This window comes from Chiloscyllium plagiosum, unplaced genomic scaffold (genome assembly GCF_037043375.1).
Source record: "Chiloscyllium plagiosum isolate Xiang-an unplaced genomic scaffold, Cpla_swu_hap1 HiC_scaffold_18, whole genome shotgun sequence".
NCBI classification, from domain to species: domain Eukaryota; kingdom Metazoa; phylum Chordata; class Chondrichthyes; order Orectolobiformes; family Hemiscylliidae; genus Chiloscyllium; species Chiloscyllium plagiosum.
In genome coordinates this window covers 3,108,203-3,133,149 of record NW_028270156.1, presented here as the reverse complement: position 1 = coordinate 3,133,149, position 24,947 = coordinate 3,108,203, and the positions used below count along the sequence as shown (strand labels likewise).

The following is a 24,947-nucleotide window of genomic DNA, read 5'->3' as shown; positions in this document are numbered from 1 at the left end:
AAAAACGCAGTATGAACTCAAGTGGTTGACTGTTTCAAAGGCTTAATGAGTCTGATAGTTGCGGCACCATTACTACAAACTTCAGGCCAATATAGTCAGAAGATAATGTGCTAATCTTTTTGGTCAAAGTTTGCTTGACGATACAAGGCACTGTTGACTGTTTAATTGCCATGGAGTTGTTTAATTTGCGGCTCCTCGTTCTTCAGGTCTATGAAGTAAAGGAGAAAACTGGGATCCTTCTGAAGCTTTCTAGCGTTGTGCATAAGATGACTTCACCATTACGACCAAAAGTGGATGATCAAAGTGACGATGTATTTAAGCACCTTTCTTACCCCTTCTCCAGAGAGAAAAAACACTTGTAAGTTTCATCGAACACTTTTTAATGTTGGACAGTGTGTGCTGTATTTTTATTATTTAGGTGTAGGTGTCTCTGGCGAGTCTCCAGAGTTTATTATCCATCCCTAATTAATCAGAGGGCAACCACATCGCTCTGAATCTGGAGTTATAGAGTCATAGATGTACTGCACGGAAACAGACCCTTTGGTCCAACCTGTCCATACCGACCTGATATCCCAATCCAATCTAATCCCACTTGCCAGCACCCAGCCCATATCCCTCCAAACTCTTCCTATTCATATGCCCATCTGGATGCCTTTTTAAATGTTGCCATTATACCAGCCTCTTACACTTCCTCTGGCAGCTCATTCCATACACATACACCCTCTGCATGAAGAAGTTACCTCTTAGGTCTTTTTTTATATATCTTTCCCCTCTCACATTAAACCTATGCCCTCTAGTTCTGGACTCCCTCACAACAGGGAAAAGACTTTGTTTACCCTATCCATGCCCCTCATGATTTTATAAGCCTCTATAAACTCACCCCTCAGCCTCTGACACTCCAGGGAAAACAGCCCCAGCCTGTTCAGCCTCTCCCTATAGCTCAAATCCTCCAACCCTGGCAACATCTTTGTAAATCTTTTCTGAACCCTTTCAAGTTTCACAACACTTTTCCGACAGGAAGGAGACCAGAATTGCACGCAATATTCCAACAGTGGCCTAACCAATGTCCTGTACAACCGCAATATGACCTCCCAACTCCTGTACTCCATACTCTGACCAATAAAGGAAAGCATTCCAAATGCCGCCTTCACTATCCTATCCACCTTTAAAGGAGCTATGAACCTGCACTCCGAGGTCTTTGTTCAGCACCACTCCCCAGAACCTTAACAGGTTAGGACAGCTGGTCCCTTTCCTGAAAGGGCATTAGTTGAGAAAAAAGCCTATTTGATTCATGTTGGTTACATAGTCACTTAGGCCAGCTTTTAATTTCAGCTATTTGACTGGATTCCAATCCTGCCATGATCATGGATGGTGCCATTGAGTTGGTCTTGCTTCTAGTCTGGCGATGTCAAAGATTGAAAGGTTTCTGCTCATTCTGTAAGTTGGCTCCACTCCAGTGGAACTGCATCAAGGTGGGCTGCAGTGTTAGAATCTGAAAGTACATAAGAGGTCCTTCAGCCCACCAAGTCTGTACTGTCAAAAATACACTTGCTGTAGTAATTTTGCTTTCTTGCCTTGAATGTTATGAAAGATCAAATGCTGATTCAAGGTTTTGAAGGTGGTTCATTCCAGATCCCCACCACCCTCTGGGTGAAAGGTTTTTTTCCCTCAAATCCCCTGTAAAGCTCCTGCCTTTCACTTTGCCCTCTTGTTTTTGATCCTTCAACTGTTGCGATGAAGGGGATGGAGAATTGTTGATGTGATGACACCACTCTGTCTGACCCCAGTGTGCACTGATAGTGGGTCTGTCTGTGAGGAGTGTATGTCACCGTGAGAATGGTGACAAATTTCTGCAGGCGGCTGAACTTGATATTCCACACTCCCTCACAACTGACCGAGTTGTGGAGGGCCTTGGTGAGATTGAAGAAGAAGTTAGTGCTGTTTTCTGCAACTTCTCGATCATTTCTCACTTGGAAAACCAAGTCCATTGGAGACCAAGGTGCCTGTTGATGGGTGAAAGCTGCATTGAAACCGAGGGTGGAGCTGGTGGAGGCTGAGTTTCCTGATTATCTTTCCCAAAGTGGACGGTGAAACTGGAGAAGGTGTATCTGCCAATGGGTCAGCCACTTGGAGGTAGAGCATGACAGCAGAAAGGGTTCACGGAATCCAGAGTATTCCTGCCGCCATTCAAACAGCTCCCGATCTTCTGGGGCAGTGTCTACAGCTCCAGCATTGGATTATTCAGCAACCCCAGGACATCACACCCCCTCTCCTGTTCCCCCATCTCCCTCACCCCAGAGTGGAAGTAAAGCATTCTAGACCCTGAGGGACTGCTGAAGGATCAGGGAAAAGGATGGTGCCACTAACCACAGTTTTGATGTTTTAACACCTACATAGAACATAGAACAATACAGCACAGAACAGGCCCTTCGCCCCACGATGTTGTGCCGAACTTCTAACCTAGATTCAGTACCCATCCATGTACCTATCCAAATGCCGCTTAAAGGTCGCCAATGATTCCGACTCTACCACTCCCACGGGCAGCGCATTCCATGCCCCCACCACATTCTGGGTAAAGAACCCACCCCTGACATCTCCCCTATACCTTCCACCCTTCACCTTAAATTTATGTCCCCTTGTAACACTCTGTTGTATCCGGGGAAAAAGTTTCTGACTGTCTACTCTATCTATTCCTCTGATCATCTTATAAACCTCTATCAAGTCACCCCTCATCCTTCGCCGTTCCAACGAGAAAAGGCCGAGAACTCTCAACCTATCCTCGTACGACTTCCTCTCCATTCCAGGCAACATCCTGGTAAATCTTCTCTGCACCCTCTCCAAAGCTTCCACATCTTTCCTAAAGTGAGGCGACCAGAACTGCACACAGTATTCCAACTGTGGCCTAACCAAAGTCCTGTACAGCTGCAACATCACTTCACGACTCCTGAATTCAATCCCTCTGCTAATGAATGATAATACTCCATCGGCCTTCTTACAAACTCTATCCACCTGAGTGGCAACCTTCAAAGATCTATGTACATAGACCCCAAGATCCCTCTGCTCCTCCACCTCACTAAGAACCCTACCATTAACCCTGTATTCCGCATTCTTATTTGTTCTTCCAAAATGGACAACCTCACACTTGGCAGGGTTGAACTCCATCTGCCACTCCTCAGCCCAGCTCTGCATCATATCTAAGTCCCTCTGCAGCCGACAACAGCCCTCCTCACTGTCCACAACTCCACCTATCTTCGTATCATCTGCAAATTTACTGACCCACCCTTCGACTCCCTCTTCCAAGTCATTAATAAAAATTACAAACAGCAGAGGACCCAGAACTGATCCCTGCAGAACCTTTTTTTAAAAAAAAATCCAGTCACTAGTTTTAAACTCCTTTAAACTTGACGGTAGAATTTTAATATTTGGGCTGTCAGCTGGTCAGTCACCACCTGAGCCTGTATGAGCCTTCCATGCTGTCTGTTATTACCCGAGACAATGTTGTACAGTGAACACATACCCAAACAGTGTTGGAGGTCTTCCTGCAATTTGCTCTCTCCATATGAGAATTCTTGCTGAGACGGTGCCCGTGCTGAGAATATCACCTACACCCTGCAGCTCAAAAGTCAAAGTTAAAAATCACACAACACCAGGTTATAGTCCAACAGGTTTATTTGGAAGCACTAGCTTTCAGAGCACTGCTCCTTCATCATGTGGTTATGACACAAGCACCTGATGGAGCAGTGCTCTGAAAGCTAGTGCTTCCAAATAAACCTGTTGGACTATAACCTGGTTTTGTGATTTTTAACTTTGTACACCCCAGTCCAACACCGGCACCTTCAGCTCGACAGTCAGTTCCTCTGTACAGTATGTTAAAACGTGAACAAATAAGTGTGAAAGAATTGGGCTGTCGCACATACTGGTGACTAACTAGACAAAGATCTATCTCCTTATTTCAAATGAAATTCGACGATTGAGAAAGAAACAGTCATGTTAGAGAAGGATGAATTGAAACTAAGTTGGGGCAAATAGGAAAGAGAGGCTAAAGTAGAGCGATGAAGGAAAATACAAAATTATTTTTAAAATCTAAAGAATTTATTACATTCAAGAAATGAAGCTTAGTTTAAGCGTTTTTCTTTCCGGATGGAAGAAATGTATTGCCATTGTACTAACACTCAGATTTGTTTAAAGGCTAAAATAAAACACAACTGTTTCCCCACAGATGCTGCCAGACCTATTGAGTTTCTCCAGCACTTTTTTTGTTTAGAGGCTGCTTGAGTCTTGGTTTCTGATCTGGGTTTGGCGATCAATTGTTGTGCAAACTGAGCAGGTTCTTAAAAATACCAACGGTGTTACAGAGCAAGTTGTAAGGTTTAGGATGGCCTAATGTGAAGCTGATTTATTTTTGAGATTGGCATCAAACAGCTAGTTCAACTCAATGTATGCCAGAACCTTGCTACTTTCCCAGGGAATCATCGTTGCCCATTTTGTATCTCCCTGAAAGATGTCCATTACATTTCTGAGCCCACTTGGAGCTGGTAGAACACCAGTTCCAGGTTAATGTTCCTCTAACTTAACCCAAATGAGCTGTGGCCCAGCTAATTAATTTTCCCTCTTCATCCCATTCTGGAATAGCTCACCTTTTTATATGTTGCTCTGTCCAAACGTATCTCTTAAAGTTAGTGGGAGCAAAGGGGAAACGTTTAGATAAAACCAGCCAACAAGAAAATTACTGATTGGAGAGAACTGCACAGGAGTAAAGGAAACGTCTTGCCAGTTGATGGGGAAACTTGAAGTGAGGAGCATGCTCACTGCCATCATGACTTGATCTAAATGATGTGAAAAGCAATCCATTGCAAATCCCTTTCCCTCCCTTTTTTAATAGTAGGTTAGAAGTTTCTGGTGATGATATTAACAGATGAAAGCTTAATCCCTTCATATGATAGCCCCTGCTGTTTCAGGTACTAACTGGGTCATTGCAGTGTTAAAATAGCATGTGCACACTCTCAAACAGCTTAAGCACCAGAGGCATTCCTAACCTCCTCCCAGTCTTTACGGCATTGAGTTATTCCCTTCTGGGGGGTAGACAGGAGGTAACCAAAGATGATTAGAGAAAAGAGACTGGCTCAAAATCAAATGCTTAGATTAAAGTGGGAATGAAATGTTACATTGAGTACACAGCTATTAACTGGTGCTAGAGTCTTGTACCTGGAGTTCAGGAATTAAGATAAGAAGAGAAGAGATGACAAAAATTTAGGTCTGTTTCTCTAGAATTTAGAGGGTTGAGCAGTGATCTGACTGAAGTCGTCAAGATGTTAACCGGGCAAGATAAATAATTGGGGACATAGCCTGAGAATTAGGTCAGACTATTCAGAAGAGATCTACGCACACGGTGGGGAGAGGTTTGGAGCACTCTTCCACTAGCAGCAGTGCATGCTGGATCAGTTAGCTTTATATCTGAGAGATACATTGTTGCTAAGTAAACTTAAGTGAACTGAGCACAACAAATGCTGGGGATCAGTGAGTCAGGCAGCATCCATGGAGCGAGTGATTTTAGATGACTCTTCTGATGAAGATTCATCCAGACTTGAACATTAGCTTGTTCTCTGTCCATGCATGTTATCTGACCTTGTGATCTCTGGTATTTGTTGTTTTCAGTACAGATTCCAGCATCTGCAGTAATTTGCTCTTACAAAAGTACTGAAGGAAATGAGCCAAAGGCAGGTAGATGGAGTTAAGCTACAGATCAGCCATGATATTGAACGGTGGAACAGGCTCAAGGGGCTGAATAGCCTCTTCCAGTTTGTGTTCTTCATGATTAACTTTTCAGTGGCATTTGAAGGAATGACTCATCTCCAGCAGTAACCTCCCTTGATTATGATTAATTGACACCATTTCCATCAGAGGAACAGAAAAATCAGGTGAACAGATGTTACCAGACCTGCTGAGTTTCTCCAGTAGTTTTGGTTTTCATCGTTTTAGTAAATTTAAAGTTCTGTCCCTTTGAAAAAATAAAAACCTACATTTCTCTGCAAGGCACTGGATTTTCTTTTACTGAGGAAATGGGATGTTGCACTTTACAGATTTTTATAACTTATTTTTTTGATTCTTGTGCTGGGTAGTTCCATCTTTATTGTCTTGTTTGTTGTGTTTAACTCTCATTGTCTAACCTGTATGAAGTAGGCTTAACAGGTTAGGTTCTGTTCGATAAGTTAATGGATCTGAAGTGGTTAATAATAATAATACTGGCTCCACCCATTCTACTAATGTCCCATAGTCTTTGGATGGTGACAGGTGAGTTTTCCTGTAGCTTTCAGAGGGAGCAAATATATATGTAGCACTTCCTAAAGTCCTAGTCATTTTTCCTGAACAGGGTGGTTGTACTTATTTGAAGAGTGTGGTGCTGGAAAAGCACAGCAAGTCAGGCAGCGCCTGAGGAACAGGAGAATTGCGTTTCGGACATATGCCCCTCAGGGCTTATACTCAAAATGTCATTTCTCCTGCTCCTCTGGTGCTACCTGACTTGCTGTGCTTTTCCAGCATCGCACACTTTGACTTCGACTCTGACTCTCCAGTATCTGCAGTCCTCACTTTCTCCTTCCTTGTTTATTGCAGAAGGCAATAAGTACATCTTTTGTTATCCAAGGACAGATGCTCTACAGTGATGTGTTCTACATCACTAATCACAAGATAGGCCAAGGAGGATTATTGGTATTAACCAACCTCAACAATCCTTAGTCAGTACGCCACAGTGATCAAAGTGGCAAATACCATAAGATACTAGGAGTGGTCATCTGAGGAAATGTCCATCAGAGCGGCCTGGACAGAGTGGATATTGGGGAAATGTTTCAAGTGATAGGAGAGGCGAGAACCCAAGGGCACAGCCCTAGAAGAAAGGAAAGAGCCTTTAGAATGGTGCTAATGAAGAAACTTTAGCCAGAGTGGTTAATCTGGAATTTATTGCCACAGAAGGCTGTGGAGTACGTTTACAAGTTAATAGATCCTTTGATTGCCAAGGGGATCATAGGTTTTTCAACCCCAATTCCGGTTTTCTCCCAATAACTTATCCGCCATGATTGAGTCTGCTCTGCCATTCAATGGTCTAATTTCTTCTATGTCTAATGGTCTTATGGTCTAACTATGTGCTATAGTGACCATTATAAGTGTTCTCCATTTAGCAATTGTAGCCCTGGGTTAACCCAAGTCTGGATTAGTGTTGCTGGAAAAGCACAGCAGGTCAGGCAGCATCCAAGGAGCAGGAAAATCAACGTTTCAGGCAAAAGCCCTTCATCAGGAATAGAGGCAGGAAGCCTGCAGGGTGGAGAGATAAATGAGAGGGGGGTGGGGATGAAGGTGATCAGAAAAGAAGGCAGAGTGGATAGGTGGAAAGGAAGATAGGCAGGTAGGACAGGTCATGGGGGTGGTGCTGAGTTGGGGTGAGGTGGGGGAAGGGGAAATGAGCTGAAAATGTGTTGCTGGAAAAGCGCAGCAGGTCAGGCAGCATCCAAGGAACAGGAGAATCGACGTTTCGGGCATAAGCCCTTCAGGAATCTGGGCTTCAGGGCTTATGCCCGAAATGTCGATTCTCCTGTTCCTTGGATGCTGCCTGACCTGCTGCGCTTTTCCAGCAACACATTTTCAGCTCTGATCTCCAGCATCTGCAGTCCTCACTTTCTCCTCAAAGGGGAAATGAGGAACTGGTGAAGTCCACATTGATGCCCTGAGGTTGAAGTGTTCCGAGACAGAAGATGAGGCGTTCTTCCTCCAGGCGTCGGGTGGTGAGGGAGCGGCGGTGGAGGCGGCCCAGTGCCTGCATGTCGTCGGCAGAGTGAGGGGAAGTTGAAATGTTGGTTGATCCACACTGCACAAGTTAATTTCTGGTTTCAGCTCCTGAGAGCTGGAGTTTTGGCAGCACCATTTGCAATCAGAAGTTGTAAAGTCTGGAATGGTGATGACATCTGTGTGAGAGTGAGGGAGAGAAGCCAGAGTTATACACTCAACCCAAGTCTACGACAGCAATCGGTGTCTTCTACTTTATTAATAGGGATGTAGAGTACCAGAAAAAGGTGATGTTGAAATTGTTCAAGTCACTTGTTTGACCTTAGCTGGAGTATTGTGTACAGTTCTGGATGCCACATTATAGAAAAGATATGGCCGTGTTGGACAGTGCTGAAGCAATTAACAAAAAGGGTTCCAGGAATGAGGGGTCAATGCAAGGATGGATTGAAGGAATTGCGATGGTTGACCTTGAAGCCATCAAGGTTGAGGGGAAATTTGACAGAGGTTCTCAAAAAGATGAGCAGCGCGGATAGAGCAGTTAGGGTGAAGCTGTTCCCGTTTCTAAAGAAACCTGAACACGAGGGCACAGATTAAATGTGAAATACAAACGAAGCAGCAATGATGGGGACACCTTCACTGTGTGCAGTCAGTGTATGGAATATATCATCTGGAAATGTGGTATGGTGGGTTCAATCAAGGCATTGAATGGGCATTGGATAGTGAAGTTACATTATTGTGAAATGGGGACAAGGCATTAGGTAATAGAGGAGAAAGTGAGAACTGCAGATGCTGGAGATCAGAGCTGAAAATGTGTTGCTGGAAAAGCGCAGCAGGTCAGGCAGCATCCAGGGAACAGGAGAATCGACGTTTCGGGCATAAGCCCTTCTTCAGGAATGAGGAAAGTTTGTCCAGCAGGCTAAGATAAAAGGTAGGGAGGAGGGACTTGGGGGAGGCGCGTTGGAAATGCGATAGGTGGAGGGAGGTCAAGGTGAGGGTGATAGGCCGGAGTGGGGTGGGGACGGAGAGGTCAGGAAGAAGATTGCAGGTTAGGAAGGCGGTGCTGAGTTTGAGGGATTTGACTGAGACAAGGTGGGGGGAGGGGAAATGAGGAAACTGGAGAAATCCGAGTTCATCCCTTGTGGTTGGAGGGTTCCCAGGCGGAAGATGAGGCGCTCTTCCTCCAACCGTCGTGTTGCCATGGTCTGGCGATGGAGGAGTCCAAGGACCTGCGTGTCCTTGGTGGAGTGGGAGGGGGAGTTGAAGTGTTGAGCCACGGGGTGGTTGGGTTGGTTGATCCGGGTGTCCCAGAGGTGTTCTCTGAAACTTTCTGCAAGTAGGCGGCCTGTCTCCCCAATATAGAGGAGGCCACATCGGGTGCAGCGGATGCAATAGATGATGTGTGTGGAGGTGCAGGTGAATTTGTGGCAGATATGGAAGTGTCCCTTGGGGCCTTGGAGGGAAGTAAGGGAGGAGGTGTGGGCGCAAGTTTTGCATTTCTTGCGGTTGCAGGGGAAAGTACCGGGAGTGGAGGTTGGGGTTGGTGGGGGGTGTGGACCTGACGAGGGAGTCACGGAGGGAGTGGTCTTTTCGGAACACTGATAGGGGAGGGGAATATATCCCTGGTGATGGGGTCCGTTTGGAGGTGGCGGAAATGACGGCAGATGATCCGCTGTACATGGAGGTTGGTGGGGTGGTAGGTGAGGACCAGTGGGGTTCTGTCCTGGTGGCGGTTGGAGGGGCGGGGCTCAAGGGCGGAGGAGCGGGAAGTGGAAGAGATGCGGTGGAGGGCATCGTCGACCACGTCGGGGGGGAAATTGTGGTCTTTGAAGAAGGAGGCCATTCCCTGGTGGTGGGGTCCGTTTGGAGGTGGAGGTAATAGAGCCAGTACAGGCACAATGGGCAGAATGACTGTCTCCTGCACTATAACATTTCTGTGCTTCTGTAATGAGCTAGCTAAAGAGAGATTCTCTTATTGAGGGGGATTCAAAATGAAGGCTCAATTTTAAAATGGTTTAAGTCCTTTAGTAGCCAAATATAACTTTTTTTTTAATGCCAAGGATAGTGGGAATTTGGAACTAACTGTCATTGCATTGAAAATTCCAAGATTGAGTTTGACTTTTATTGGATCATTTGAGCTGTGGAATAAAGACTTTGTGTGAAGGTCAAATATAATTGAATTGAATCTTCAACAGTTTGAAGCTGAATGACTGGCTGTCCCTATTTCAACAATTGCAGCTGAAATCTGGTGTAGGATGGCAGAGCCTGCTGTGCAGTGCTGTACCACAGGGATCAGTGCTGGGTCCTTTATTGTTCATGATAGATATTAATCTGATACAGAATATAGGGGTGATAGTACATTTGCGGATTATCTGATTATAGGCCAGAAGGTAAATGATGAGGAAGGTGGTCTTTGGGTTACAGAAGGATATAAGTAGATTGCCCAAGTTGGCAGATCAGTGGTAGATGGGATTTAATCCTTAAGTGTGAGCTGAAGGACTTTGAAAGAATTAACAAAACAAGGGAGTACTTGATGAATGGCAGGACACTGGGAAGCTCAGAGGAACTGGGGGATGATGGAATGCTGGTCCACAGATCCCTAATGGTGGTAGGATGGGTTAATAAGGCATACGGGGTACTTGCCTTTATCAGTCATGATGACATTAGAAGAGCAGGGAGGTCATGTTGGAGTTGGACAGAATGGTTAGGCCACAGCTGGAGCACTGTGCAGTTCTCATCACCACACTATGGGAAGTTTAAAATCACACAACACCAGGTCCACAACCACCTGACGAAGGAGCAGTGCTCCGAAAGCTAGTGCTTCCAATTAAACCTGTTGGAGTATAACCTGGTGTTGTGATTTTTAAACTTTGTACACCCCAGTCCAACACCGGCATCTCCAAATCATGACACTATGGGAAGGATGTGATTGCACTGGAGGGGGCAGAGGAAGTTCATGAGGATGTTGCCTGGGATGGACCATCTCAATGATGAGGGGATGGATAAGCTTGTTTTCTTTAGAGCAGAGAAGGTTGAAGGGGGATCTTAGAGGTGTATAAGATTGAGGAGCATGGACAGAATTAATAGAACACAGCTGTTCCCTTGAGTCGCAAGGTCAATGAGTCATGTGCTACTTTCCCTCTAAGCTGTGTAGCTATTCTGAGCATTGACCATCTGTTTCAGAAGTCATACCCAGACCTCTGTGCTAGAGAACATTGGTCATGTGGAGGCCAGACCAGGTAAGGATGGCAGATTTCCTTCCCTAAAGGATATTGGTGAACCAGATAGGTTTTTAAAGGCTAATCCAATGGTGACCATGTAACTATTGTCATGATTTCCAATTTCACCACCTGCCATGGATAGGATTTTAATGCATAGTCTCAGAACATTACCTTGTGGTTGAGCGTTACACGTACAGTGATGTTTTACACACTGGCACCACTTTGCTTTCATCTAGACAATAGCCTAACTGTTGTTGCTTTATCCACTTAATTCTTTATTCTTCCCCTTTATAGATTTGACCTTTCAGATAAGGATAACTTTTTCAGCAGTACAACAAGAAGCACAATTGTGAGTATTAAAACTTAGTTTTGAAGTATAATTTTGACAATTTCATAGTTTGCAAAGTGACTTTGGGCAGAGGATATCTTTGATTTTTACAAATAATCAGTCATCCCTGTGATATCCTGCATGATTTTTGGATTGGTTAAATGGACTCCATTTAACGTAGCTCCCCCTACACTTGTGTATTGTCTGAGTAAAATCAGGCCGTGATATGGAGGTGCTAGTAATGGACTATAGCCTGGTGTCATGTGACTTCTGACTCTGTAAAATCTGGAAGTATTGGGATTACCTTCTGATGTACATTGTATTTGATTCTTGGAAATTAGGATTTGAATTTGAGTATCTCCTAATAGTTGTGCTTCATCCATTTTGTTCCAAGAATTCATCACGTTGCTTGGCAGAGATTAAAGTCAATGAGTGTAGTGCTAAAAAAAACACAAGTCAGGCAGCATCCGAGGAGCAGGACAGTCAACATTTTGAGCATAAGCCCTTCATCAGGAAATGCATCCTGATGGCTAGTTCTGTATCAAACTGGTTTTGTGGCTTTGAGGCAAAAAATGAGAAATACAACATACTTATTTTAACTCGCTAGTTGTCTTATTCTTACATTTGGCCTCTAGTAATTATAAACATATGAACCTGTGAAGTATTTAATAAGTGTTTAATCTGCAGTGTAGACTCTGGCTTGGTCATGTGTGCTGATGTTGGAGAAATTTTAGATTCTGTTCGAGTGAAAAGTTACTGACAGAATTGGAAAGTGTACACAGTTTAAATGGTAAGGATGATGAATCAACTTACATTTAAACCAAAATATGGATTTTAGATTCCTGGATCACTAGGACAGTTTTTGGGGAAGATGGGACATGTACAAACAGGGCAATCTGTACCTGAACCACATTGGGACCAACGTCCTTGCAGGTAGTTTCGCTTGTGCTATCGGGAGGGGTTTAAACTAGTCTGGCAGGGGGAGGAGACACAATATTAGAACGTAGAACAATACAGCACCGAGCAGGCACTTCAGCCAGCCATGTTGCGCCAACCTGTGAATTATTCTCAGCTTGTCCCCCTACACTATCCCATGTGTTTAAATCTCCCTAATGTGGTTGAGTTAACTACATTGGCAGGTAGGGCATTCCACGGCCTTACCACTGAGTAAAGAACCTGCCTCTGATATGTCTTAAATCTATCACCCCTCAATTTGTAGCTATGCCCCCTTGTACAAGCTGACGTCGTCATCCTGGAAAAAAGACTTTCACTGTCTACCCTATCCAATCCTCTGATCATCTTGTATGTCTCTATCAAATCCCCTCTTAGTCTCCTTCTTTCCAATGAGAACAGACCTAAGTGTCTCAGCCTTTCCTCATAAGACCTTCCCTCCAGACTAGGCAACATTCTGGTAAATCTCCTCTGCACCTTTTCCAATGCTTCCACATCCTTCCCAAAATATGGCAACCAGAACTGTACACAATATTCCAAGTGCGGCCACACTAGCATTTTGTATACTTGCAGCATGATATTGCGGCTCCAGAACTCAATTCCTCTACTAATGAAACCTAGTACACCGTATGCCGCCTTAACAGCACTATCAACCTGAGTGGCAACTTTCAGGGTTATTGATAAAACGGAGACAAGTCATGCTACAGCAAAGGAAGCAAGTCAGTGATTTCAGCTCCGTAAAGAGGGCAAGGCTGGATGGTTTTTAATGCTAGTGATGTAATAGCTAAGACTAATGGGTTAATAGTGTGGATTGTCATGTGGAAGTGTGATATTGTTATCATAAACGTTGAGGGAAGGTCTGGATTGAAAACTCAACATTCCAGGGTACACTATCTTTAGGAGAGAGAGAGGAGAGTGTAAAAAGAGTGGTGATGTAGCTCTATTAGTTAAGTTTTGACTGCAATAAGGAGAGATGATACCTTGGTAGGGTCCTCAAACGAGGCTTTGTCAGTAGAAATTAGAAATGTTAGGGGGGCAGTTGCTTTACTGGGTGTGTATTATAAGCCCCGAAATAATCAGCGGGAAATAAGGAGCAAATATATCGATGGTTCACAGAGGTATGTGAGAGTAATAATCGGGTACTTATTCCAGGGGATTTCAACATTCCCAACATCAATTGGGATAGACATAATGTTAAAGGTTTTAGGAGAGGTGGATTTCCTGAATGTATCCACGGGAGGTTTTTCTATCAATAGAAGGCCCACCAAGGGACTGGTTCTGGGGAAGGAAACCGGACAAGAGTTTGAGGCACTGGGGGAGCATTGAGTCAATAGCGATCACAACACAGTACAGTTCAAATGTGTTCTGGACAAGGAAAGGATGGCCTGCAAAAGACCGCTTTGGATTGGGGGAAGACAGGTTTAACTAAAATAAAGCAGGATCTGGCCACAATAGACTGGGAACAGCTCCTTGTGGGTAAGTCTGCAACAGAACAGCTGGGGAGCTGGTGAGAGTACGGGTCCAACATATATCCTTTAGAGGGAAACATAAGAGCAAGCAGTTCAAGGAACCCTGGATGTCTAGGACAATTCAGGACTGGATGAGGAAGAAGGGTAGGGTGTTTAGCAAGTCCAAAGGTAACAATTCAACTACAGCACTGGAAGTGAGGAGGGAACTGAAGCAATTAGAGCGAAAAGGGAGCTTGTAAAAGGATTTATTAACTGGATTGTGGAGAATCCTAAGATATTTAATAAATACATGGAAGAGGTTAGCCTGGGAAATACCCATTAGGGACCAAGGGGGTAACCTGTGTGTGAAGCTGCAGGATATTGGAGGGGTGTTAAATGAATACCTCTCTTCCGGCTTCACTCTGGAAAAGGAGAACATCTGTATGGAATTCAGGAAAGGGACTGAGAGAAGCTTGCACAGTTTGACATGGGGAAGTATCGGAGGCTTTGTTGGGCTTTAAAACAACCAAAACCCCTGGGCCAGATGGATTGCATCCCAAGCCATTTTTGATTGAGATGAGAAATGTTGCCACTGAGTGGTGAGCCTGTGGAATCCTCTGCCGTAATGAATTTTCTTGAGGCCAAACCCTTTAAATGGTTCCAAGGAGATGTTACATTTAATTGAGCTAAAGGAATCAGAGTATCGGGGGAAAAAGGGGGAGCAGGAGACTCAGTCGGATGATCAGCCATGATTCTCTTGAATGGTGTAGCAGGCTCCAAGGGCCAAACAAGCGAAACTGAGGACTGCAGATGCTGGAGAGCAAAGTAGTGGTGCTGGAAAAGCACAGCAGGTCAGGCAGCATCCGAGGAGCACGAGAAGAGTTTGTACCCAAGATGTTGATTCATCAGGATGAGGCTTGTGGGCTGAGATGAATGGGGGGGGGGCGGGGGTTGGGGCAGGGGGGGGCGGGGTGAGGGGAGTTGGCTGAGAATGTGATAGGTAGAGGAGGGTGGAGCAGATAGGTGGGAAGGAAGATGGACAGGTAGAGGAGTTGGTGGGGGGGGGAGGGGAAATGAGGAGACTGGTGAAATCCATATTGATCCCATGTGGTTTGAGGGTCCCAAGGCAAAACATTAGGCTTTCCTCCAGGCAAGGTGGAAGATGAGGTGTTCTTCCTCCAGGCATCATCCTCCACTAACTACAAAGAGACCCCATCACCAGGGATATATCTCCATCCCCATCACTATCCACGTTCTATAAAGACAATTCCCTCCGTTACACTCTTATCAGGTCCACGCCTCCCACCAACCCACCCTCCTCTCCCCCTGTCACCGCAAGAATTGGAAAAACCTGCACCCACAACCCCTCCCCCCCCCCCCCCCCCCCCCACCCCCCCCCCCTCCACCCCCGTCCAAGGCCTCAAAGGTGCCTTCCACATCCATCTGAGAGTTACCTGCATTTTTACACACGTCATTTATTGTATCTGTTCCTCATAATGTGGTCTCTTCTACACTGGGGAGACAGGACGCCTACCTGCGGAACCCTTCAGAGAACATCTCTGGGGGGCATGTACAAAACAACTCCACTGTCCTGTAGCTGAACACATTAACACTGCCTCCCACTCCCCCAAGGACTCTGGGCCTCCTTTAATTGCCATTCCCTTACCACCCAATGCCTGGAGGAAGAACGCCTCCTCTTCTGCCTTGGGACCCTGCAATCATGTGATCAATGTGGATTTCACCAGTTTCCTCATCTCCACGCCCCCCCATCCCAGATCCAACCTTCCAACTTGACACCGCCCTGTCAACCTGTCCTACCTGTCCATCTTCCTTCCCATCAACCTGCTCCACCCTCTCCTCTGACCCCTTCACCCCCAACATCATCGACCTATTGCATTCTTGGCTATCTTACTACCCCCCCCCCCCCCCCCCCCACTCCCCCCTCATTTATCTTTCAGTCCCCTTGGCCTACAAGCCTCATTCCTGATGAGCTTAATTTCAACATTGATTCTCCTCCTCAGATGCTACCTGACTGGCTGTACTTTTCCAGCACCACACACTCAAAGGACTCAATGTCCTACTGCTCTTCTGCTTTGGTTTACAGCTTGAGGGTAGAGTGAGGCTGATACATTTGCATTAAATAAATGGGCTCCTGAAATAAGTTGCTGACTTTTTTGTATTCTTCAAGAGCCAGATTTGTTTTGGACTGGAGCAAAGATCATTTCATAAGAGGTGGTACTCATAAGAGCTCCTTCATGACCTTCTGGTACCTTTTTTGAAGGAGATTGTGCTTTTCCAATGTGACTTTCCCAAGTTGGTCTGGAATCTGTTTAGCTGGGTGGCTATGAAGAAACCTTATCAAGGAATGTGCTAACACTATAGAGCAGGAACACAGAGCAAGATGTATCCCGCTGTATTGAATCCTCTGATATGGATCAATATCTTGTAACTCTAAGAGCATTGTGGATATACCTATACCAGTAGTTCAATAAGGCAATTTGTCACCACTAACTCTGACAATTAGGGATAGACAATAAATGCTGGCCCAGCCTGTGGTGTCCACTTCCTGTGTTTGATTAGGAAAATCCCTTTGAGCCTTTCTCTGCCATTCAATACAATCGTGGCTGATCAAACACTTCAATGCCTTTGGCTCACACCATTTCATAACTCTGCCATTGATAATCAGAATCTAACAATATTTTCTTCAATTAGACTGAGACAGAGCTTCTACAACTCTGATAGAGAATGGATGAGATAGATCAGCGTTTTCCTTTCACTTCAATTTGTGTAAACAATTTGCTCATAAAACATGTTCATTTTAGTTCATATGCTCTACACAGCTGGGAGGATATGTTCATATAAATGTATTTTGCTTCTCTTTTTAATGTGTTTTTGATGTTTTATCAAATCAGAAATAGGAAGATAGAAGTCATGCTGCACTAAATGATGTAATATGTGAAAGTCAGTGAATTCTGAATGGCCAATACAAGATTGTGGCTTTCACAGTAAATTTACTGATGGGAGAGAATCCTCTGTCCAGACTGATCTGTCAGATGTCACATTTGCCAGATGTTTATCCTTTAAAAGCGCATCATAAAATAAGCCTCTGTCTAACTTTGAAAATAAAGGAGGACAATAACAATTGGTTCCTGCTGCTAGATGTTTAATCAATTTTATGTTGTAGTTTGGTAGTTTCTCCATAGCTTTTCTCCCTGCTTATGGTGAACAGAGAGGTCAAGTTTGATAGTTTCCTGAAGGTCAAGAGAGAAGTACAATATTAGATGTTTCAGTGGGTGGCCTGTAACTGATGTGGGATGTTGGTGAAACAACAGGAACAAATCTGTCAAACACAATTTGCTCAAACTTGCCAGGTCTGACAGAATCTGTGGAGAGAGAAGCAGTTAAAGTTGAGTCTTATGTGACACTTCAGAAGGAGTTTAGGTTGAGTGTTAACTTGGTTTCTTTCACCACAGATTCTGCCAGAACTGTTGAGTTTCTCCAACATTCTCTGTACAAAGCTAATGTCATAAGCCTGTTAAATTACGAAATCACTTAAGTAACTGTCCTTGAGTAAAAGTCTTGTGTGATACCCTGAGCCATAAAGCGCCAAGAAAATCACAAATCAATAGCACTACCTGTGACCTGGACCATTTGGCTTATTCCCCTGGAAAGTGTTTACAACTAACCACACGTGAACAGAATAGAATTTAGCTCCTCAATTCATCAAATGAACGTTATTGCTTGCTGAAGAATGATTAGACTCTATGAAAGGATTAATTTGGGGAATGTACCTTCCTGTAACTTGATTGATACTGGTTGAAGAATAAGCTACAGTTCAAAATATAAACAAGATTCCTTGTCCAGGCCTAGTCTCTGTAGTGTACTGCAGATTTTGCAGCTCTTGTTTGGTGATTGCGAATATTTTTAACTTTGAGTGGAAAGCAAACATTTCAAATATTAAGGTCCCCTCTAAATTGTTAAATTGTGCTGATTAGTGGTGTTGGCAAATATAAATGTGCAATGAATCATACATAAATCTTACTCCCTCTCCAAGCACTCATCAATCTTGTTTTTAGATGTGATGGTCATATTTTTAGAAGCAGGTGAGCAGTTGTTTAGGATGATGGAAAGGCAGTATATGCTTCTTAAAAACATGCATGCTAATGAAGAGCAAACATTATCAACATTGTTAACCTAAAACATCCCTGGGTGCTTCATAAAGTGTGAGGGGGAAAATTGCACTGAATCCAAAATTTCAGGAGTGGTGTCAAAATGTTTGGTCAAAAGCAGAATTATAAGGAGAACCTTAAACAAGGAGCAAGCGTTTTAATGGCAGAGACTTGGAGCTGGCCAGCCTGTTTGTGATGGAGGGTGGTGCCACAGCATGGGTTTAGTTCTTAAACTGACTGAGGTTACCATGACGCCTCTGCTTCCTCAGCCTCTCCTATCGCCTGAACCATGTTGACCCTCAGGTTAAACCCTCACCAGCCCTGGCTTTCACTATATTGGTCCTCCGGGATGATGGTGACTTTATAGAGGAAATATGTAACTGGGCTATTGAAGATCCCAGTGCTGGAGTGAAGGAAGAGTTGGGGATGATGGAGGGAGAACCACTGAGTGACAGGGAACAAAGCTCTGTGAAGTAGTGTTGGGTTAGAGGAAGTGGGTGATTTAAGAACAATGAAACAAAGAAAAAAAACTTTGATTTTAGGTACTGGAGAATAAAGGGCTAGATTTTTGCCAGTGAGGCAAGCACCTCATCCAGAAAGATCCCAACTCTGCAGACATCCGTGGACTTCCAGAGCCTTTTTAAACCCCAATGCTTGCTGCAGGAGGCTGGATAGTTGGGCGCAGTGCCCTTGGGAGTGGATCATGGATGGACAGGTTTCAGTGATTGAATTAAAGGTCTGCCTTGGTTATCTGGGACTTTGTATTCTTTGTTTTTGTTATGACACAGTGGTTAACCCTTCTGTTAATTTAAACTAAATAGAAAAGCTCAGCTCGTCTCGTAATCTGTTAATGTATGAGTGACCAAGAACTCCCCAAATTCCATAATTTAAGGAAAAATATCAATTTTTTTCTTAAAAGTGAACATTACACAACAACTATTTACAAATCTAAGCCTCCTTTCTCTCTCGGATCTGTTTTCTACCTCCAACTCGTTAACAATATATTGATCCAATAAAAGCCCCTATTAAAATGTGGGCAGCACGGTGGCTGTGGTTCACACTGCTTCTGGTGTCTGACTGTGTGGAGTTTGCACGTTCTCCCCGTGTCTGCGTGGGTTTCCCCCGGGTGCTCCGGTTTCACTACAGTCCAAAGATGTGCAGGTCAGGTGAATTGGCCATGGGAAATTGCCTATAATGTTAGTGCATTGGTCAGAGGGAAATGGGTCTGGGTGGGTTACTCTTTTGGAGGGTTGGTGTGGACTTGTTGGGCCAAATGTCCTGTTTCCACACTGTAGGGAATCTAATCTAAAATTACATCAATGTAATTTTCAAGACCTTGCGCGCTCTCTCTGGTGCTAATTTGCCTTGTATCCATCCATACAGAATTTACCATGGGCAGCCTTCCAAAGCCAATATGCAGGGGTGTGGGAATTTCTTTCAGTCAACTATAATCTCTCACACTCTTTAAAAGTCCCGGCAAAAGAAGCCATTCATAAACCCATTCAAATACATAAAATCTCCAACCCCTTCTAAAATTGAAGAAATATTGATACTGACCCCATGTCATAGACAACTTTAATGGATTTATTGTTGTCACTTCTACTTAAGTAGATTGAGCAGTTCAGGCAGGTCTTGGCAAACAAGGAGATCCAGATCATGGGACACTTAGGGCAAGGCATACAAGGTTACAGCTGCACAGGAGATGGGCAAAAGCAAGGTGGACATTCTAATTGAAGTTAGAGAAGTCCATTCTGCAGGAAAGAAGCTGTTCCTTAACCTGTTGGTGTGTGTTCCAGCTTCTGTATATCCTGCCTGACTGAAGAGGTTGGAAGAGACAGGAAAGTGCTTTATTGGCCTCATTTAATCTTTTGATGAAAATTGTGAGTCCCCCAACCCCCACCATTGAGATCATGTCAGTTTTGAAATTGATTCGCTTCAGATAAAATTAGTCCTTGGGAAATGATAACAAAAACCTCTCGTGAAACAGATGATTCTTTTAACTTACAGTAGATACACAACATTGAAAATTTATCTAACCATGAATCGTATTAGTGAAAAGTCAATTTAATCGTCAGTATGAGTTGCATTTGTATTTTACAATATATAGTTTCTAGATTATTGGTATGATAACCAAACAAAACTGTTAAGAATCCAGGCTTGGTCTGACAAGTGGCAAATAACATGCCATGAAAGAGCTAGGAAATGACCACCTCCAATGAGAGGGAAGCTAACCATGGCCCCATGACATTCAACAATGTGACCATCACTGAATCCCCTACTATCAACATTCTTGGGACGACCATTGACCAGAAACTCAACAGGACTCCTCATATAAATACTGTGGCTACAACAGCATGTCAGAAGCTAGGAATACTGTGACAGGTAATTCACCCCCATGTCTCCCCAAAGCCTGAGCACTATCTGCAAAGCACCATTTACCTGAATGAGTGAGTGCAGCTCCAACAACACTGAACAGGCTCAACACTCTTCAGGTTGTTGTAGGCAAGCAGGTGGGAATGGGTCAGCCTTTTTGTTTTGAACAATTGTGGGATTTGCACTAAGAGGTGGGTAGGGATGCTGCAATGCACTTGGTGGGTGGGGGCCCTGTCTGATCTCTGTCACTTACCTGGACCTGGGCATCTTCACTGACCACCTCCCTGGATCCTATGCCTGGCACTAGCAGCATCCACTGGTTGGTTCTGATGCAACAGGGATTGTTTGAATTACTGTTTAGGTTAGAGTGGTGCTGGAAAAGCACAGCAGTTCAGATAGCATCCGAGGCGCAGTAAAATTGACATTTTGGGCAAAAACCCTTCATCAGGAATACAGGCAGAGAGCCTGAAGGGTGGAAAGGTAAATGAGAGGAGGGTGGTGGTAGGGAGAAAGTAGCATAGAGTACAATAGGTGAGTGGGGGAGGGGAGTGGAGTGGATAGGTGGAAAGGAAGATAGGCAGGTAGGACAAGTCATGGGGACAGTGCTGAGCTGGAAGTTTGGAGCTGGGGGGAAGGGGAAATGAGGAAACTGGTGAAGTCTACATTGATGTCCTGGGATTGGAGTTTTCCGAGGCGGAATATGAGGCACTCTTCCTCCAGGCTTGAACTACTGGCCAATCCGGTTGGCTGGCAACTCTTGGCTTGTTTAGCCCTTCGGTGTGTTATTGGGGGCAGCAATTTTAAGTTGGCCATCTGATGCCAACCTTCTTAACAGTGCTGAGGGACACAGGCCATCTAGCCGCAGCCCCTGGCTGTGGAATGGCCCAGGTGAGTGGGCTTCTCACAGCTGCTTGAGAAAATGAAGACTTGCCTTAAAGGGTTCCGTTCAATACAAGCAATGACGTTTTAAAGTGTATCTGCTGTTGTAAGGTTGGAATCAAAGCAGTTAATGTGAGCACAACAAGATCTCTCAAACAACAAGATGTAAGTATTTGCCAGAGCCCTTCACAATAGTACCATGACCCTTTTTATTTCAGTACATTCAGCTGGGAAGGCAGCTACTGCCCCAGTCTAGTCTCCTCTGAAAAGCAGCACCTCCCAGAACTGACTCCCTCCGTTTACACTGCTTTGGGGTGTCTAGCTAGGTTCTAAACTTTAAACGGGACTTGAACCACAAGTTCTGACTTGAGCAAGGATGTAGCAACTGAGACTTGACAACCAACCAGTCGTCTTTTTATTTAAAAAATTGAGATTAAGTTTGACACTGTATTTAAAATGATCTATGCTTTGTTCTGTCACCTCTCTTTATTAGACCGGTTATTAATTTTGTTTTCTGAACTCTTCTTCATTTAACCCCTACTCAAACACTGAAAAAGCAATCCCTAGTGCTTAAAATACTGTTTTGCCTCATAGCCTAAATGAGGATGTTAATTAAAAGGAAATAATTGTTCATTAAGTATGTCACAAATGGCAAGAGGAATAATTTTCCATCCACATAGTGGAACTCTGAAGGCCATGTTTGAATCTGTGTTGACTGCTAAATTTCTTTCAGACTGCTAAATTAAGGGAAACTAGTCCACTGTCACAATTAACTGGCTGTTTGTTTGCTTCACTCATTTTCTGAAAGATGCTCCTGTGGGATATCTCGAGTTTGTCAGAATGAAGCATTGGGTCAGACTCATCCTGACAAAACAGGAGTCTGCAGATGGATGGATTAAAATTTGGTGTCTGGGATGATGCAAGGTTTTCTGCATAACGGGAATCTCTTGTGTTGGTTACCCAATTAATTTCCGAGTAGACTATCCTATCCCTGTCCGTTCTCTCCCTCCTCACTTAACACCATTGTTTGCTAGTGGCCTTGTAAAGTAGACTAGACATTGGTACCATTTTTCATCTGCTTTAGACAGCACCAGATTCCTGCCTCCTCCAGCAGCATCCAGTGGAGATATTAAAAAGTCAGAACTTTCACATGTCATTGATCTTCTCCTGCCCCTATTTTAAAACTTTGGAACAATGGAGACAGGCAGTAGGCGTTCTATGGATGTTTGATGATTGCTACCATATGGGATTATATTTCTGTGCTTTTGTTTTGTAAAGAGAAATGGGGACAATAAGTTATTTTTGTAGTAAGTTGTTCCCAGCTTTTTATTAACAGGAAGTTTTAATCAAAAAAACACTTTTCTGATTAAAGTGGAAAGATCAATGTCTGCTTCTAGTTCATGAAAATAGTTTTTTTTATTTTCAGCATTTTACAACACTTGGTCATCTTTCTCAATCTGTTAAACCAGCCTATGGCTTCCTTCACATGTAGTGAATATTTTTTAAAAATTAAGTACTATTATATATTTTGTGAAATTTTATTTGTGGGAACTTTACATACAATGTAATAAAGTTGTATTTGATTTTTTTTAAGATTTTAAAACCATTACTGATTGATCTTGTAAATGCATTTCTCATTTCTGCATATTCTTACATTAGTCAGAGTTGAGCCCAACTTGTTACTCATCAGCCTGGGCTGTTTATTTCCACTGACTGTTTCCCTTCTCTCAACAAGCTTTTGCTTTCCCACAGACTTTTGTATCCTCTAAACTTAAATATGTTTACAATCTTTGTCGGGTCATTAGTAATATTACCCCATAGTGAGCATTACAGAATGGATCTCAATGGGCCTCCTGCACTGTCCCAAATAAATTAAAAATAGTAGTTTACCTCTAATAAGCCTTTGTTGTCAGAGGCGGTTCTGTCTAATTTGCCACCTTTTTGGTTCCAGGTGCCTTTGCTTAATAGTTTGAGAGATTGCATCTAAACAGTTTCAGTAGCTTTTGGCCTTGATCTCTTGCTGCCGCCCCGTTTTATCCTTGTAGGAACATAGTAGCGAAAGGGTGTCCTTCAGCCTGTTTCACTATTTGTTTCTGGTTGCTATGTATCTTGACTTCATACACCCAACCTTTCTTCCATATCCCTTAACTGCAATAGCTAGATGTTTTAGTTTTGAAATTTTCAGTTAACTCAACTCTGTGCACACTTTGGGAATGCGTGATCCACATTTTCAGACCCCTCTGTGCGAAGGAGTGTTCCCAAACACATTCATCCCTGAATGACCTACATCACACGTCCTGGGCCTCCTTCACCCCCGCTGCTCTCTCACCACCCAACGCCTGGAGGAAGAAAACCTCATCATCCGCCTCGGAACACTTCAACCCCAGGGCATCAATGTGGACTGCACCAGTTTCCTTATTCCCCCTCCCCCCACCTCACCCCAGCTCCAAACTTCCAGCTCAGCACTGTCTCCATGACTTGTCCTACCTGCCTATCTTCTTTTCCACCTATCCACTCCACCCTCCTCCCTGACCTATCACCTCCATCCCCACCCCCATTCACCTATTGTACTCTTTGCTACTTTCTCCCCACCCCCACCCTCCTCTCATTTATCTCTCCACCCTGCAGGCTCTCTGCCTGTATTCCTGATGAAGGGCTTTTGTCCGAAACGTCGATTTTCCTGTTCCTCGGATGCTGTCTGAGCTGCTGTGCTTTTTCCAGCACCACTCTCTAACCTAGAATCTGGCCTACATCACAGCACATTGTTCCAGTTTGTCCAGCTCCATAAATACACACTCGTACTCTTGTTGGTCCTTTTGTTCTTGCTCACTTACCTACCCAATCTTTTAATCATTGTGGACTCTTCTATTGAATCACCTCTAAATATTCTATATTCATGTTCTCCCTATTGATAAATCAATCTGGGCTGCAGTTGTTCATCTAGCACTGAATTTTCCCAGCAGTTTTGTTACAGGCTTATGAATAGTTTGGACCAACTTCTTGAGTACAGACTCTAGCATCAAGAGATGGGATAGCCTCTTTTTTTTTCTTTTGGAAATGGCAGTTTTTAATCTGGACAAAGACTTACATATTCTGTGACTGGTTAATCTTCACACTCTCCTTTCTCTGCTAAACTTAAATTGTACTGCCCCCTCACCTCTGTGTTGTCAGATTCTAATCAAATCTGGTTTCAAACCAGTTCCTTTCAAGGAGGTTTGTGACCATTTGAGTCCATTCTGCCTTGTTCCAGTTTGACCCATTCCATCCCCAAATTCTGTGCTATTTTCTGTGAAACAATTAAAATGTCTTGAGTAGGCAAGTTGATGCTAGACTTATTTTTGTGCTTTTATTTGGCAGTTAACATATTTGCAATCCAGCCTTCATTGACAGTATTTTGTATTGAGATTTTATTAAACTTTTTATTTTGATTTTCTTTTTCACTTCACTTTCAAAGCAGCAATCCATTGAATCACTAAAAAGTTGAATGTTTGATTTATCCTTTTCTAGTCTAGCATATTTGGACATCATCTGGAAAACAAAACTAAAATGTTATTAAATTCCCAAATATTTAATCACTGAAGAATAAGGAGGCACTGAACTTAGATGTTTCAAAATTTGACAGGAAACTGAGACAGATCTGGTATTTTGCTCTTTTAACTATATATAGCCACAATTTTTAACATTGTGATGTTTGATCTCTTGACAGCTTCAGGTAGTCCCTCCATTCACAACACTGCAGCCTAGTGAAAACAGTAGCAACTATCAGAATTTGGAAAACTCTAGGCAAAAGGTTTCCTGACCATTT

The 24,947-nt window shown here is 43.7% G+C and overlaps 1 protein-coding gene across 15 annotated transcripts in view; it reads left to right on the top strand.

The window, feature by feature from the left end:
* The window catches only part of ano1a (anoctamin 1, calcium activated chloride channel a), a 228,939-nt gene that overhangs the window by 64,964 nt on the left and 139,028 nt on the right, over positions 1-24,947 (top strand). For all 15 annotated transcript variants that reach the window (XM_043705340.2, XM_087996249.1, XM_087996250.1 and 12 more), the window contains 2 exons: positions 207-358; positions 11,289-11,343. In XM_043705340.2, coding sequence (XP_043561275.2) covers positions 207-358; positions 11,289-11,343 — 207 coding nt within the window. The remainder of the gene's footprint in view (positions 1-206; positions 359-11,288; positions 11,344-24,947) is intronic.